General features: G+C 37.5%; 1 protein-coding gene across 1 annotated transcript in view; it reads right to left on the bottom strand.

Moving 5' to 3' along the window:
- Nucleotides 1-6,665: 6,665 nt before the first annotated feature.
- NXPH1 (neurexophilin 1) overlaps nt 6,666-18,107 on the bottom strand; it is a 287,114-nt gene continuing 275,672 nt past the window's right edge. Inside the window, exon 2 of the mRNA XM_007191745.2 lies at nt 6,666-8,590. Coding sequence (XP_007191807.1) covers nt 7,829-8,590 — 762 coding nt within the window. The 3' untranslated portion in view covers nt 6,666-7,828. The remainder of the gene's footprint in view (nt 8,591-18,107) is intronic.

Below are 18,107 nucleotides of genomic sequence, written 5' to 3'. Positions count from 1 at the left end.
AAACTCAACTCATCCCTTAGTTTTCATAACTTACGTAGAGTAAAATATTATAAATAGTACAGATTTAAACACAAGTGTTATTTTAATGATACATTTGATTTTTCCCTAAAATCTGTGGAAAAATGAAAAGGTGGAGCTCAGGCTCAGTTAACAATGAAGAGAGGGCTCATAAGTTATTTACGACATGATAGAATTTCAGCAGGAGCCCAGTTAAACCAATGGCGTATAACTTGCCTTCCCACTTAACAGGTTCTCTCAAAGTATGCTAATTTTGAACATGAGCAAAACATGAGTAAGAGAAAAAAAGAGGAACACATATCACTGTTATAGGCAGAGGACCAGGGTATTAAGAGTATTCTAATCCCTGTTTTTGTGTTTAGAGCTGGGCCTTTAAAAGACTTGAGGAATTAAAGCAAGAAAATTGTTACAATTTTTTTGGTGTGTTTGTTTCAAGAATAAGAGGCAGCAAAAGAAAAACAAAGTATGTCAGAAAAGGAGATGGAGCAATCCTTCCCAATCTCCCCATCCACTAAGCTTTACATAGAAAATAAAATGTGTTTTTGGTTTCCCTCTGTGAGAAAAAAACCTGAAAGCCTAGAGCAGAAGGGCAAAAAGACACATTATGAAATGATACAAAAAGTTGACTGAAAACCATATTAAAGTTACTTGACTCATTTTTGAGGAAAAATGGAAACCATGGTCGGAAATTTCCTAAACATACAGGATTTCCCTGAAAGGACGGACACACACACACACACACACACACTTACACACACACACACACACACACACACACACACACTTTGGGGGACCACAACGGGTTGGCTGGCCTGGGCAGCCCATCCACCGCAGAGGCAACTGGCCGAGCCACACGGGACTCTGAGGGGCCTGGAAAAGTAAGAAACAGCAAGCAGCTGAAGAAAAACAAATGGATTCAATGAAGTTTTTCATCTCTTTTTTATATAATTATACTATAGGTTCATATTAGATATGCTAATTTTGCATATACATTTTTTTCACAGAGTAACAGAGAGAAGTAGCAGTTTCAAAGTCAGACTCTGGGGTCCTGAAGGTGGGATTTGACTCCTGGATGTATCACGAGTTGCACTGCTTTGGGCGAAGTTACTCCATGTCTCCAAGCATCAGACTTTTCACGGCAAGGGGGGCCTAGGAAGAGTCTTTATAACCTCGTAAAGCTGCGAGGCTTAAGTGAGGGGACACACGGAAATGGCCTGGCACAGTCAAGGGCTCATCCTTACGTGTTCAACAACTATTAGCCATTATCAGAAACTTGCACTCCTTTCTTGTTTGGGTGAAGAAAGTAAGAGAGAGTAACAACTGCTTACCTCACGTAAAGAGTTTATGAGGCACTGCGGCTCAGACGGCAACACAGATCCTGAACTCGGCTCCTCGCACGGACAAACTGAGTCGACAACTACATAGGGAACGATTTTCTCTGAGAAAAAACCCCAAAACTCGTGGAGCCGCTCCTGCACGTCGGGCGAGCAGACAGAGGGAAACCACATCAACGCTGGTAGAAGGCTGAGACACAGTCTCTCCACGGTGACCCACAATATGAGCGAGCTCAGAACCCGAAGCTTCTCCCTGAGGACCGAAGGAGTCCTACTCCACGGCGCGTACGCTTACTATTAAGACCTGCACCTGAGAGACAAGCCCTTAAAAGGCCTCGCTTGGCAAAATCTCGAGAGAGCGCATGCCCGTGAGCACGAGACCCACGGGCTGCGGCCACGGAAGAACGGCTCTTAAAGGGTCCGCACACAGACTCACCTGCCACAGTGCCCAGCACAGAAGCAGCCCTTTGAAAAGCGCCATACTTTGTGTGAAAGAAGCTTATTTGCTAATTTTAAAGCAGGTGGACTGAGGGGCAGGGGCTTTCTGGGATCTCCTCTGGCAATGGAGGCTGGTGGGCACCATCTTCAGTAAACCAGGCAGGAGCCATTTTTGTTTGTTTGTTAAAATCAAACCCAAATGGAGACCAGGCTTGAAAATTCCCTGAGCAGGCAAAACCACTTAAGTAATCCAAACAAACCTTAATTTAGCTTATTTTGCAACACTAGCTTGACCTGAGTCATTTCATGCTTATGGCTCTGGAAATCATAGACAAAACTTAAACCGTTTCCCAAAATTGATATGAGGTAACCACTAACCAATGCCCTATCATTGAAGAGAATTCAAATATTATAACCAGTCACTGCAAAGAACAGTCACTGCCTTCTCACCACATAAGCTGCTTTATAACAATGGACTCCTGAGCCTTGTTCCATGCTCTGGTTTGAGTGCTGCCAGTTTGCAAACTGCCCTTTTGGTGAGTGCACAATAAACTTTTATTAATTACTACTTCAGGGATTTATTGGCCTTACTTCTGTTATTTCTGAACATTTACCAGTTCATAGCATTAAGAGTGGGATCCAAAGAAGACCCCGTATGACTCTGAGGCTAGTGAGCAAACTCATGCTGGTACCTACAGAGTCCACTGAGTTCACTGCTTTCTCGTCAACCCTGGAATTTGAGGGTAATTCTCTCTTGGGTCCAGGCTCTGCTGCCTTTGCATTTTGAGCTGTCCCACTTTATTGTGCATACCTCTATTTTGTTTGTTAAAGCTTCTTGGTTAAGTCACCCCATTCTGTTCGAAAGTGAGGAAAACCTGTGAGTCCCGGTGTTTCGGAACAGCTGTTAAGAAACAGGTCCCCTTGTAGTTATGATCTCTCAGGGAATCTAAATGCAAAGATGGGTTCCACCTGGTCTAAAACTTTTTCTCCATCTCGCTGAGAAAAACTGCTTTCTATATGTATACCCCCTATGGATCAGAATCTTGTGCCTTTTTGGAAAATGGGTGAACTTTTGGATAATTTGGAATTGTAGTGGCCACTTGGAAACTTTAATTTGGATAAGTCTACCTTGAGGCACATTCTTGACAAGAGAGAATCTCAAACCTCCCAGAGACAATGGAATGCAGTCTTTGATCATACAGAGAAGCTTCTAAAAGACAAAATGACTCCAAAAATAGCTCTAAAAGCATACAAATAAAAACTCTTTAGGAAAAAACTTAAATAAATGGTGTTGGGAAAACTGGACAACCATATGTAAAAGAATAAAAACCGGACTACTGTCTTACACTGTACACAATTTCTTTTTTGCCTTCTACCAAAAACTTTTATAAAATGCAGATAAGAAATTAATTGTAATAATAAAACTGGATTTCAGAAAATTGGCAAAGTGAATTTTGGCAGTAACAGAAACAATGGTAGCTATATATGTATATTACATATACATACATATATATTTAATACTTATTTGACAATAGAGGCCCTCTAACAACTTTCTGGCATTATTTCTTTAGTCACTCTCTCAATGGCCAAATTTACACATGTGTTTGGGTCAAGGAATTTGAGTATCAGAAATCAGTAATTCCAGTTGTCTATTGAGGCCCCTTACACAGAATTAGGAAATAGAAATCCAGCAACTGTCAGGTGAGGATGATGTGAACAGAGATTTGGCTGTATGTCTAATTTTGGGAGAATGTACACTTGGCACCTCCAACCATAACAGCCACTACAGCCAATGAAAGGAAGTCTCTGTATCCATCGCCTTTAGGGCCTTTACAGTCATCCTGCAATACAGCAGTAATAAAGGGCATAATCCTCTAAATGCAGAATTATAAATATTAAACTGCTTTCCATCAAACTTGGGACACTTGGCCAGCTACTTGGCACAAGTACTCTCCTAATTTTAGGTGATTTCTTTAGACTTTGTTCACACAAACATATTGAAACTAAAACTCTCATGGGATTTCTGTTCTTTGCCATCCTAGTAAAAACAAAAGTAACTGTAAATTTGTTACTTAAAAGTATTTCTGATAGTACTGGATATAAAAAGCAATGATACACCACAATTTTAAATTGAGAAGGACTGTTTTCCTTATGCTCCCAAGCCCTGAAATCATTCTTTGATATGCATGGGACTCCTGAGAAAAGCTGACCTAGCAATCAGTTTTTCAGGATTCAATTCTGACTGTTAAGGTCCGCAATTTCTGTCACCTACAAACTAGGTAAATAGTAATATTTTTTATGCAAACTAATGTGTTTAAATTTTTAATTTTTGATCTACTGATTTTCATTTTATTTGAATAAAAATATAAAGATAAAAATAAATATAAACTAGATAAAAAGACTGATAATTGAATATCAATAAATGTCTGAAACTAGTACATCAACCAAGTCTTTCCAAAGTTAATAAACACAGCCATTTGAATTTGCTTCCGGCTAAAACTTGTCATTCAGAGTTGATGGTGGAGATGCAAATTGTTTTTCCAAAGAGCTGTTTATATTGGTTAAGCTGCTTCTTACATGTAAAGCAGTGGGGAAAAGGGAAAAGACAAACACTTTCTCAGGCTTCTCATGATTTTTTTAATCTATCTGTGCAAAAATACAGTTTATTGCTGAAATGTAGGAACCTGAAGATTCCTGTCCACAGTTTTAAATTTAACAAGTATTTCAGTTACTTCCAGAATAATCACTTCCAGAACTTTAGTACTGTACTATTAATAGTTATGCCCCTTCTACTCGTGCAGAGAAATTCTCACAGGAGTCATGGACCCCAAAATGCCCAACTTGAAACCATACCATGACAATTCATTGTTTTTATCATAAATAGATAAACCAGTAACTTGTATCATTTTTCTTCCATGAGGAGAGAAGCTGCAATAATCATTTCTTTATAATAATTTCAATTTTACTAAAATGTTTCTGAAAATAACAATAAATGATGACATACCCATGTTTGCATCAGGTGCTATCTATTTCCATCTTGACTTTTTTTCTATATCTTAGCAAAGGTGCGAAAGAATATTTAAGACTCTAGAAAAAGCAATTTCCTTAGGGCAGATTTAAGTTTATTTTTTCCAAATAACAAATGATTTTCTAGCATAACTAAAACTTAACTAACCAGTTTGTTGAAGCAACAAGTTGGCCTAGTAAAGTTTTTAATCTGAACCTTTGAATTTTCTTATTCATCATCTTTCTTCATCCTCTTCCTTTTCTAAAACAGAAGTATATTAGATACAAATAAATTATCTTTTGAATCAAAGTTCTGTATCATCATGACTTTTCTATATCACAGATGGAGGTGCTGATGATATAGGAGTTAGGGATATTTGAGTACAGGCCCAGAAAAAGTCATAAAAGTTTAAATTTTTAAAAATTGAAATCTTCATTAGGGATTTGCTAATTTTCTCCTTTTTTCTTCTAAAGAAAGACTACAGAAAAATAATTCAATGCATTGTTAGTTAGCTGCATTCTATATGTTTATAAAAATGTAAAAGCAATATTTCATGAGGACTTTGGAGAGTAGGGCAGATGGGTGAAGACTGAAGCATATTTTTTTTTTTTCTGAAACATATTTTCATCTTATCTTGAATGCTGGATTACAGGACAGATTACACCACATAATGAAAGTCACGGGCCACTAATCAAATGATCCAAAAAAAAAAAAGATTTTTGCCTTCTTACTTATCCTCCTTTTTGTTAAGAGAGAACTGACTCCTAAGTGATCACTTTGATAAATAAACCCCAGAATAACAAGGTTTAATCTGTGGAAAATATGTTCTGCAGCTAGGACTCATGAAGCTCTTCCTGCCAATTGTGCCAGAGAAGTCTGTTCTAACATCAGCTTCTAAATTCCACGGCAAATTAATTAATACATTGATATAAATGGTCGTCTAGCTATGTTGGAGGACTTTGAGAGATGGACACTTAACAGAATGATGTGTCTTTAATTGGCAATTGAAGACTCTCTTCAGTCAAATCAGTCATTGAGTTCTCACTTTAGAACTCTGTGGTATTGGGTTCCCTGTAGAACGTCTATTATTTTCTGTATGAAAACATACTTACCCCTATGAAGCATGAAGGGAAAATGAGAATGGGTGAATGTTCTTAATTTGACTTCTTTGGTTAACCTTTGAGACTTTTCATATCCCAATCCCCAATTTGTGACCTTAAATATGGTTTATTACTTTACATATTTCTTCTTCTGTTTATTTTGCTGGGATTGTGTATGGTAATTAGTTTTAAAAAGTAAAGCTTAATGCCCCAAAATAATGCTATATAGATAAATTGATCCCTTTTGCCATATGTAAATTGAGCATAGAAGCCCTTCACTGCTGTTGTAATTTTCTCAGTTGAGTCAATACAGTAGAATCAGGGAAAGTCAGCCACAATCTTCAGACATCTTGGCTTTCTTTTGAGGAAAAAAAAAATTACCTTCTTCTCAATATCCTGCTAAATAAAGACGCTGTACAGGAAAACAACAACAACAACAACAACTAGCTATAATTAATTTAGGAGACCTCAATCATCTCCTTATGTTCATTGATTTTTGTTACTCTTGAACAACTAGCATGACAGCAAACCAAAAATATATGTAATACTGAATGCCACAACTGTTTCCCAGTTTTGAGACTTAAACTCCTAAGTTGTTTTGACTGGGCAACTAATAGCAATTTAGATAGTTCTGTACAAATTTAGAGACATCAGATGCAAAACCATGACTGTATTCCAACACATCCTTCTTGTCAGAACCATTTAAATCACCATCTTACACAAGTACATATTGAAACTCAACTTTAAGCATTTTATTTTTATGTACATTTCATTTGTCCAGAAATAAAATATCTAAATACAGACAGACTGTAATGTTGTATATGTATAGCTTTCAACAATACTTGAGCTGAATAAATGCTTTGTACATTAAGTTTGTCTTTTTAATGGGGTTCACAGCTACATTGATAGAATGGATTCCTCATATCCTTTTTTTTTTCTTTTTTAACCAATAACAAGCAGAGAGACAAGTACATAGTTAATATTAATAAGCAGCTCAAATAACACTTGGTTAAACTATGTACAATACAAACCATTCATACAAATAAAGACTAGGATATTGAATTTGTTACAATATGTGTAGTAAAGATAAGACAGACACTTATAACTTACATGGTGTCTGTCAGGCATTTCCCTTCTTATATAATGATCAGAACTTATTTTAAGCAACCTTAGCTGGTCTCGACTTTGCAAAAGTCCAATGATTGGTGATGAAAGCTGTAATCCAGTGTCTGCCCACATTTAAATTCCAAATGTTTGCTCATCTTTACTGAGAACAGGCTCCCTCCACAGAAAAAAGAGCCATCTTGTATCACCTTGAATGTGCCTACTGAATGCTGGAAAAAGTTACTACACTTGTTGTGTTCATAAAATAAAGAATACTGAGCTCTAAAGACACATTTTTTTTTTCCATTTTAACAAGCATATACTCCTACAGTAGTATTTACCAGTACAGCTACTCCAAGCAGTAGAAATGCATGAGTGGGGATTATTGATTAGCATGTACTCAAGACTTAAAAGGAGATTTCCATAACAGCAAGTGCTAAAAACCATTCACTGTCTAGTTAATCCTTTTGCTTGATGATCGTTTATCCTGAACCATTATGAGTCAGACAACAAAAGCCCTCTTGACAGGAATCATGACGGATGCCAGCTGAAATGTATATGAGAGTGTGTCTGTGTACATCTGTGTGTGAGAGCATGTCTTCAAGTGTGGCTTTAGAATCTGTGGTGATTTACAACTATACTGAGAGATGAAGCTGACTGGGCAGAAATTACATCAGATTGTTTTCCACGAGCGTATTTGCGGCCAGTTGACGAGAGCGGCAGTGTAGACACATTCCAGGCAACAGATGGGACCTTCTTCTTGAGGTAACAGCCCTGTCATGTGACCTTGAATTCCTCAGGCTTCAGTCTCACCCCTACATTCATCCTCATCCAGAGGGGAAGTAAGGTGTGTCGCTGTGGTAGTTGTAGTCGGGGCACACTTTCTGTACGAGTTTATAATCTGTACTATAAAAGGAAATGTAAATACAGATCACCTTAAAGGGCTTGGAGCAGAGCCAGGACACATGACTTTGGGTCTGCTCCTGGTAACAGGTTTTTGAAGGGTCATAGTTGCAGAGTGTGTTCTTGGTAGCCTTGTCAACCTTTTCATATTCAATGCGACAGTTAAAGGACTTGGAATCTTTGGCATCAATCACGGTTTGCTGTGCCAAGTCGAATTCCACTATTTTCGTAGGGGGCACCAAGCTGACAGATACATTCCCTTGACCAGTGGAATTATGCCTGAAATAAACACTAAACGTCCCATTGCCATGATCTACAATTTTCCCAGTTATCAATAGGTTTAGCTTCACTGTTTTGATGTTGGAATGAAAATCACCCCATCCAAACATTTTCTTAAACTTGCCCGTCTTAACAATGGGCCTTCGCTTGGCCCTGGGCCGAGGCTCTTGAAGGTCTGTGGAGTTCCTCAGCCAGTCCCAGAGGTCTTGCTCAGAATAAGGTTCTGGGGTGTCATATCGCAGGTCTAAATCTGTATCATTTTCTTTGCCACGAAAAGTCTGTGACAGGAGTCGGCTGATAGACAAGTCTTTGCTGCTTTCTGTCCATATATGCTTTAGTGTGGATTTGCCGCTTCCTGATTTTAGAAGTTCTGACTTTCCACCGTTTGTTAAATTGGCACATGTGACCTGCAAACGGAACAGAAAAATGGCGTTTACATCTCTGTATCTGAGAACACCCAACACAAAGATCCAAGCCCTTTCTCAGAGGCTGGGAATTAAAGTACCTTCAGCACCTAGCCAATATTTATCAGGCCATGATAAAGTACCACTTCTATTGCATACAATGATAGGAGAGAGGGGGTGTAGGTGGATAAAAGCCACTAAACATGACAGAAAGACTATATAAAAACATTTGACGAGAAAAAGGCCACCTAACATGAATAAAGCAAATTAAATTCAAACATAAATCACACTAAAGTAATTACTTCTCAGCACCAAAATCCAAACACTTTTAAAATAAAATTTTACAAATGATTATGTTACTTTTTTACTTCAAGATTACCATAAGCTTTATAATAGTATGATTCTCAGAAATATGTCGACTGACGTTCTATAGGCTTTTGGTAGTCCATGCCACAGTCACATAAGGAAAGTTAGTTTGGCAAGGAGGCTGTAGTATATTTTATCTGGTCAAAACAAAATAACATGTTTATGATCACCCATTATTAGCAAGAAACATACTGTATAAGACAATTTCTTCCATTAAGGGATTTAAAATGTGATCTAGGAAGACAAACATTAACTGACAAGAGTAGTGCAGATCTTTTGATTTTAGAGTTTATTTTTGTCTTTGTATTTGTTTGTTTTGTTTCAATGAAATTTAATCAATTGGTCAAACATCCAAATCTGTACTTGCCTAATTCTATAGGCATTGTTCTTATTGCAGCCTCTATTTTTATCTTTAGTATAAAAGAAATGAATACATATCCTAGTCTCTAGAATTACATAGACAGTTTCCCATTCTTCAGGTGGCAAAAAGAATAAATACAAGCACGCATTTGGTAATGGCTTGGTACTTGTATCTCATCATCAACACAGTTGATCAAGGAGAGGGGCTGTAATGAGATGCATCATGGTGCACTGACTCATGAAGCAGTAATGAAATTGTCCCAGAGAAGAAGTGAAAAGGGATTTAGAGTGCATTTACCAGCAGCATATAGGGAGTAAAAAAAAAAAGGGAAGTGTCAGATTTCAAGGAGAAAGAACCAATCTATTGAAGAGGATGCTAAGATTCTGATAGCAGAACAACCTCTGATTTTCAGGTAGAATAGAAATTTACTTCTAATTTATACTCTCCACAGCTATAGTGATTATGACCCTGGAGTCTGACACCCTGAATTCCAATCCAGGCTGTGATCCTTTCACAGCTGTATAGTGTGGGCAAGTTGCTTAACTTGTTTACACTTCTCTTTTTCTCTTCTACAGAGTAGGAGAATGATACCGCTTTCCCTCACATGGCTGTTTTGAGAATTAAATAGGACACTCCATTTAAAGCACTAAAGGACAGTCACCTGGACACGATGAATGTTCATCATTAGTATTTCTAACTATTATCATCCTAAAACATTTTATCTCTGAATTCCACTGGGTAATATTTTATGTAAATGAATAACTTACAATAGGATTTGGGAGCAAAGGGTATCTTTATAAGAAAATCTCCCTTTTATATAACCAAAAACCTAAAGCAAACAATTAAAAAATATGTATACTTTTGAAAGTGCTGCTGTGACAATCTAAAAACATAACAAGTTGAGTAGATAGTAAAACTCAGGTTAATAAGACATGAGCATAAGTTCATCTATTAAACTGTTCAACTATCAAATGCAATGAATTTATTAGCCTTCAATGGTGTGATGTGAACGGCTTCCAGTGGTGCAGACAGTCAAGAAACCTCTCTGGAATATCTCAGTTTGGGTACAGAGTCAAAGCAGGTTGTAGTCATCAACACCGCCTTGAATATTCTTATTCTCTCTTCCCTTCCCTTTCAGGGCAATGTCTAAAAGAGAATATCAGTCATAAAAAATCAGGGAGTGGGCTTCCCTGGTGGCGCAGTGGTTGAGAATCTGCCTGCTAATGCAGGAGACACGGGTTCGAGCCCTGGTCTGGGAAGATCCCACATGCCGCGGAGCAACTAGGCCCGTGAGCCACAATTACTGAGCCTGCGCGACTGGAGCCTGTGCTCCGCAATAAGAGAGGCCACGACAGTGAGAGGCCTGCGCACCGCGATGAAGAGTGGCCCCCCACTTGCCACAACTAGAGAAAGCCCTCGCACAGAAATGAAGACCCAACACAGCCATAAATAAATAAATTAAAAAAAAAAAAATCAGGGAGTGTCCTTAGGAAAGTCCCCAGATCTGTTCAGTATACACAACACTGATTCATTTTGTCTTATTAATTCAATAACTATATAGTGAGATTCTGCTAATATTCAGTAAAATAATAGTAATACAAAGGTAAATGAGACGTGGTTCTTGCCCTCAAGATGTTCAAAATCTAATAGTGAACTCAGTTAAGCAAAGAGCAGTGTGATGTAACCAACTCTATGTATGATATTCTTGGAGTCATAGTCAAAGTTAAAAGGTAGAGAAGATGTAACAGAGGAGATGATACTCAGATCTGGGAGATAAAAAAGAGGTTTAGAACTTCAACAGATAGTGAATAGGCCAGAAAAGTTCTCCTAAGTATAAGGAACATACTATGTAAAAGTAAAAAGTTGAGAAGGAACATGTCAAACGTAAGAATGGAAAATTGTTCCTTACCTCTGAACATTAGGGAGAATTGACTGGGAGGATAAAGAGAAGAGGTTGCAAGAAGTCAGTAGAACCTGAAGAAGGTAGGCTAGGGTCAAATTGTGAAGATTCTAGGGCCAATTTGTGAAGGCATTTAAAATTATTATTATATATAAGGGGGAATCCCTAAATTTCAGCATGTTTTGCTTTTAAGTAGGTCATCCTGGCTGTAGAAGAAGCACCGATTGGACATTGAAAGGTGGATTGGTAGGGAGAGAACTTCAGGGAATAATTAGTTAAATAACAAATTGCAATACTTCATTTGAGAAAGTAAATGAGCTTGAAGCAAGGCAGTGGCAGAGAAAAAGAGAAAGAAAAAATGGATATAAAAGATATTTTAGAGGTAGGATTAACTCAACTTGATGATTTATTGGCTAAGCAGGAGCATGAAAAAGTTGCGAATTAATGAGTTTGCTTGCATCTGTAAGGAATACAAAAGTAACAAGTTAAAAAAAAAGTATAAACACTTGAAAAGAAGCCTCCTGATTTTTGAATTCACTACTAAGGACCTTCTTGAAGCAAGTTTCAGTAGTGGCAAAGAGACGATGTAAGATGAGAAAGAAGAGCAACAAGCTTAACACATCTGCTCTCAGATGCAATCAGGAATCCTTGGCTTTCTCACTCTATTATATTGCTTACATCTTAAGAATTTTCATTTTTGAAACACATAAATGTACACATAAAATTGAAATAGATTTTGAGCCTTACTGAATAAACAATACCATTTAAAAAAAAAAAAACCTTATACTGAGAACACCCTGTACCATTGATTTTACAAACATAATAAAAGAGCTTCTTTTTAAAAGTCACCTAAAGATCCTTTCACATCAGTATATCAGTATGGTAAGAGAGGTGGCAAAGACTATGGCATAAAATGAGACCAAAAGAAAAATCTGACAATTTCTAATTAACTCAATTCCAAAAAGGCAAAGCATCGTGAACCTTTTTTGCTACGAAGAGTAATTTTTCCTATAACAGTGAAAACACCAAAGATACTTCCTAACTGAATATAATTTTCCAAGGCAAAAGTGGCCAATGCCCGCCCACTCAAAAGGAGTTGCCCCACTAATCCAGTGATACCATTTCCACAAATTATGTGATTTGCCTAACTGTTTTAGAAACAATGAGAATCATAAAGACTCAACATGATTAGGTATATGCATTTTAAAGCATATGTTTCTTTTGAGAACATTCAAATATAGGTGCAAAGAGAAGGGTCATTTTCTTCAACCATAAACAAAGACAGAGCTAGGATCTAACATGAAGGGAGCATGTCTGGGGCAGGACCTGTCTGTGGAGCTGGGGAGAAAAGACTACTATTGACTGGTGGGAGTGTAAGCATATAAGAAGTTGCAATGCCTTGATCTAGCTCCTCCTTTATATACCTCAGGGCCATGCTTTCGCACTGCTTTCTCTAACATCTTTTCATTGCAGGCTTACAATCATAATGTCAATATATTATCTTTTAAAATATTGTTGAAAGGCATCACTTTGGAAAAATAAACTTCACTGCCACCTCAACTATGCTCCTGGCCTTATGAGATTTTATACAAACATTTCACTCTTTTACATGTACATCTCCAACTAGAGGTGCTTCCAGATGTTTGCATATCTCTTTTTACAAAAGAGCAATAAGATGCCTTTTAATTTCTACCAAACCACACATTTACTGTTGATCTATTACTGTTCAATATAAATTATCTCAAGATTACTTTGAAAATCATGTATTTATTTCATCAACTGTATGAGTATTTAAGCCAAACAAAAATTTTAGATAATCTGATGCTTAAGCAATATCGCTCATCAGTGAACAACTAATCAACAAAACGGCCTTGCTCTGTGATTACAACTTCATTTTGGCAGTTTTATGATTTCCTAGGTTGAATATATGTTGCATACTATTAACTGCTATTGGTTAAGGGCATACTATATTCCAGACATTGTAATTAGCATTTTACATATGGCATTGCATTTCATTTAAACCACACACACGCACTCACTCATTCACTCACTCACACACAGACTTTAAGATCAATATTGTTATTTCAGCTTACAGGCAGAGATATGGAAGCTCAAAAAAGACTTGTCCAAGATTACTGCTGGTAAATGAAAGAGCTACTGCTTAGCTACTCCACAGGGTATTTCCTTTATTTTTAAAATCATTTTAATCATGTAATTATACATTAATATATGTTTATCAAAACATTTAAACATTATAGGATTTATGAACTAAAAATTAAAAGCCTATCTTCATCCTCTACCCCTGTTCCCTTACAATCCCACCTCTCTCTCCAAAGGTAAAACCTCAAATTTTTGATGTATATTGTTTCTAAATATTTTCACTATTTTTTCATGTATAAATATTTTACATAAATAATGTCATATTTTATGATTTGCATTTTGTATTTTTCCAGTCAACAAAATATCTTGGAGATGCATACCTCTTAGTACATCCAGGTATATCATCTTTATTAAATGGGAAATAGAATTTTAGAATATGAATGTATCATACTTCTATTTTGGGGGATACCTTTTGTGATAGACCTTAATTATTACATTGTTTCACAGCCAGGTTACCTAGACTTATTTTTTTAGCCTTGATTCCATTGGTTTTTCTGTTCACAGTTGCTTCAGATAACTTACTCACTCCTCTCTAGAGCTGGATTTTCATTTCTATGGTTGTATAGATTTGTGTGATTCTTTTTAAAAAAAGTTCGAAAGAGATAAACTATCTGAGTTGTCCCATGCCTAAAAATGTCTTTACTGGCCATAGGCTTACACTGGGCAGAATAGTCTTTCATCTCTTAACTCATTTTGTTCTGTTTTATTTTTTTCTCTCTCCAAAAAATTTAGGATTTTTTTCTATTTCAGATATTGTGCAATCCCACAAGGTGGGCTACTTGTGCTCATGCTTTCTCCAGACTCTTTCTTAACTAGTTTAGGGAAAAGCATACAGATATTTATAGACACGTTAGACTCTTTTTCATAGAGTTCCACCAAGAGGACTCCCACCTCTCTGAGGGATGTTCTTTCTGTATTATGCCATTTTGTAACTTGGGAGAGAGAGTACCTCGCATAGAGTAAGTACCCAATAAATTACATATATGGTTTATATTCTTATTTAAATCTATTTCAATAGTGAAGGTTCATTGATTCTTTAGCCACAACCAAGATTTTGGTGGGACATGTGGCCCATAGAGGTTTCTCTCCTACAAGTTTAGAGCATACACTTCATTGACAATACTTGGAGTGCCTGTATTATATGTGATAAGCCAGAGGAAATGGGTTAGTATTTTAATACATCAAAAATACATCATTTCCTTCTGCTACAAAGCAGTGCTCCAGGAGTAGCAGTGCTGCCTTAACAATAGAAAAGCAGAAAAGGAACTCAACGCCTCTCCCTTAACCTAGTAGTTGCTGGAGGCTGTATTGCATAGAAACTAAGAAAATGGGGCTTGCAGTCAGAGATCACAGGGCTAAATCCAAAATCTGCTACTTTATCACCAGTGACCCCTTAGAGCCATATTGTTTTCCAACTAGAAAACAGAGGTGATACCTTACTCACTGGGTTTTCGTGAAGATAAAATAAAAGCTTTTATATGTGGCACAAATAAAAGTATGGAAAATAGTATGAGTTCAACACCTGAGAGCTATCATGCTTAGCTAGGTTATGAAGCCCCGAAGAAAAGGAAAACAAGGCTTTCAGAATGCACACTGCTATTCTATCCCCATCTTCTGACTGGAGACATTACGTCTGCTCAAACGGTCCAAACAAACTGAGATGGAAATTAGCATAATTGTAAAAACTCTGTGGTCATCTTTAGTAGTAGGTGGTGGTAGGAGACCACCCTGATTATGTACATTACAATTTAGTATTGGCAAATATTGGCAATAATTTATCTTTAACATAACTTTAAAAGAAGACATTCTGATCAGCCTGCACATTCCATGCCATCCTTAAAAACTAGAAACATGGTATGTTTCTATCACTTGAAGAAATGGCTAAGAATTTTAGTATGTTACTCCATGAGTTCTCATGATCCCATGCAGGATGGCTCACTTCCAACATAGGGCACCAACTATTCCCGGCATTATTGTACTGGAGACTAGTTCTGAGTCATAGGTAATTGAGCACCTCGCAAGTTTGTACGACTATACAGTTAGTTTTCCCTTTGATTCTTCCTCCTGTAGGTCCTCTCATGAAAATTATCTTGAAAATGTTTTTGGTTCTTTAACTGCAGGAGAAAAAGGATGCCTTGTGAAGAGCCATGAACTACTGTTTCTGCTACTGAGAAACAGAATTTTTCATCTTACAAAAATATTGTCTCTTCCCTCATGCTCACTTTATAAACATATAGATAAAAAAATATATAGATATACATATAAGTTTTGATATATAGACACATTAACATTGGTGAGAAATTAAAAATTATATTCTACATAGTCCCACTTAACCCATTCTCTCAAAACATAATTACAGATTACCTTACCCAGGTTTGCACTGCAAAAGTTGCTTCTTTTCTTAGTATTTTACATTACTTCTGTTTAAAATGTATAAGGAATATCTCATGTGAGGACTCCTGGGTACTTGGTTATAATAATGAACAAAACACTTAAAATAACATGTTGAAAAACTATTGCTTGGCTGAAAAAAAAAAGCCACTTCAGCATTATTTTTTCATTATGCATAAAGAGATTTTAATTTGTCAGTAAATCTAGCTGTCTTTAAGGAATAGACAAATATTGCATATGTAGGAATAGCTGGTTTAGATCCAGGGTCTTTCTATCTGAACTGGAGGCCAATGTGAGTGATTGTCCATAATAAGGCATGTTACATGGAGGCTTTTGAAAGTTTATAGCTTCTTAAAGTCCAACAAAGTACACACCTATCTAGAATGGACCAAGTGAGGAAGGACTGACTCATTTTCCAATCCTATTTCCAGCAACCTACACATACATATGTTCTCATATATAGCGATGGTATAAGAGAACTTACTGAATTCACTTTATCCAATAGAACTCAAATTCCTCAGGAAATAATAACTTTGATATTTTTGAGACAATATGCCTACTTAACACCCTTTGATTTTCCAGAGGTTGATCTGAAAACCTTCCAAAAGACAGAGGAAGAAGTCATTATATAAAGAAAGTGATAGAGACTAGTTGCAGTGGAATATCATCCCTGTACCATTTAGATCCTGGATTCATTCAAAAATTCCTCTAGGACTTCTTTCTTATCAGGCTAGAAGGCGTGGACACCGATCAGAGCTTCACAGGTACAGAGTGGACAACAAGGCAGATGGTCAACCCAGAAATACAAAAGGGGAGGCAGATTCTGGAAATATGGTCCCTCCACACTCCTGTAAAAGTACTGTAAACTGGGAATCTCCAGCTTCCTGAAGTGGAAAAAATCCAGTGTCCTGTGAACAGACAAAACCAACAAAGAGAATCGACCCCTCACCCTTTTATCAAAGGATGGTGATGCTGGAGTTCTAGTTAGGTAAAACCTTTCGACATTGAGTAAATATATATCTTTGGATCATGCCTTGACCAGAGCAAGATGTGGTAAAGCATATCCAGCCTAGAGCACCAGGCTCCACTATGGCTCTAAGGCATAGCTCAGGGAAGACACAACTCATGCACTGAAGGAACTTCAAAGGCCACTATGTCCATGAGAAAACAATTCCCTTGAAAGCTCTTAAACCAACCTGTTCTTTTCAAAAGTCCCTCTGATAAGATTAGCATCCATTCTTTGATATTTGTTTCTTCCATGTAAGATTCTTAGCACTTGGGAAACACAAATCTCTTACCCAATTATTGCCAGTTTTGGAACCAGATACACCATGAGTCTGGGCTACATTTCACTTCGGTCTTGGCCCTACCCCTTTCCCCTATTCCCAGTTTCTTAAAGCATGGCATGTGGAATCTCATATCAAAAAGCCAAGTGCTGGGCTTCCCTGGTGGCGCAGTGGTTGAGAATCTGCCTGCCAATGCAGGGGACACGGGTTCGAGCCCTGGTCTGGGAAGATCCCACATGCCACAGAGCAACTGGGCCTGTGAGCCACAATTACTGAGCCTGCGCGTCTGGAGCCTGTGCTCCGCAACAAGAGAGACCGCGATGGTGAGAGGCCCACGCACCGCGATGAAGAGTGGTCCCCACTTGCCACAACTAGAGAAAGCCCTCGCACAGAAACGAAGACTCAACGCAGTCATAAATAAATAAATAAATAAATAAATAAATAAATAAATAACGTGAATTTCTAAAAAAAAAAAAAAAAAAAGCCAAGTGCTGAGGGAAAAGGATGTTTAGGCAGAGAGATCTCATCAGCAAGGAAAAAGATGGCCTCTGGATTTAGGTGCTGTGGCTTTAAGTTAATCAGATGTAAAACTGAGTGGTATGCCTAGATTCCAAAAAGAAAAGTACTTGGCTCCTTCTGTTTCCAAGGGAATTAAGTGGACTGTTTCACTAAATCAAAGAAGGATATTCACCCAGATTATGTTACAGGAGGAGATGAGATGGGTCATGGAGAGATAGAGCAAACAGAGCCCAAAGAGACTGAGGATGATGTAAGAGTAGTCACAATAGAAAGGTTGGATGAAAGTGTGTGTGCAAGCAGAGCTCTGAGATCCCCTTGACCTTTAATGTACTTTAAAATGACTTATCACAGCATTAATGTGAACTGCTGTGAACACTGTGGATAGAAGGAATCATAGGAGAATTGAAAGAAAGACAGGCTGTTAGAGTAGAATTTCCTCTCCTCCCTGACCCCTCACCCCCATATGTCCCCACACTCATATTTCCAAACTCTGAGAGGGAGTTTACCCTTTTCAAAAGAGCTGGGTAACACTCCACC

Source organism: Balaenoptera acutorostrata, chromosome 7 (assembly GCF_949987535.1).
Source record: "Balaenoptera acutorostrata chromosome 7, mBalAcu1.1, whole genome shotgun sequence".
Taxonomy (NCBI): Eukaryota; Metazoa; Chordata; class Mammalia; order Artiodactyla; family Balaenopteridae; genus Balaenoptera; species Balaenoptera acutorostrata.
Note: the sequence above shows the minus strand (reverse complement) of the source record. Positions and strands in the feature narration are given on the sequence as shown.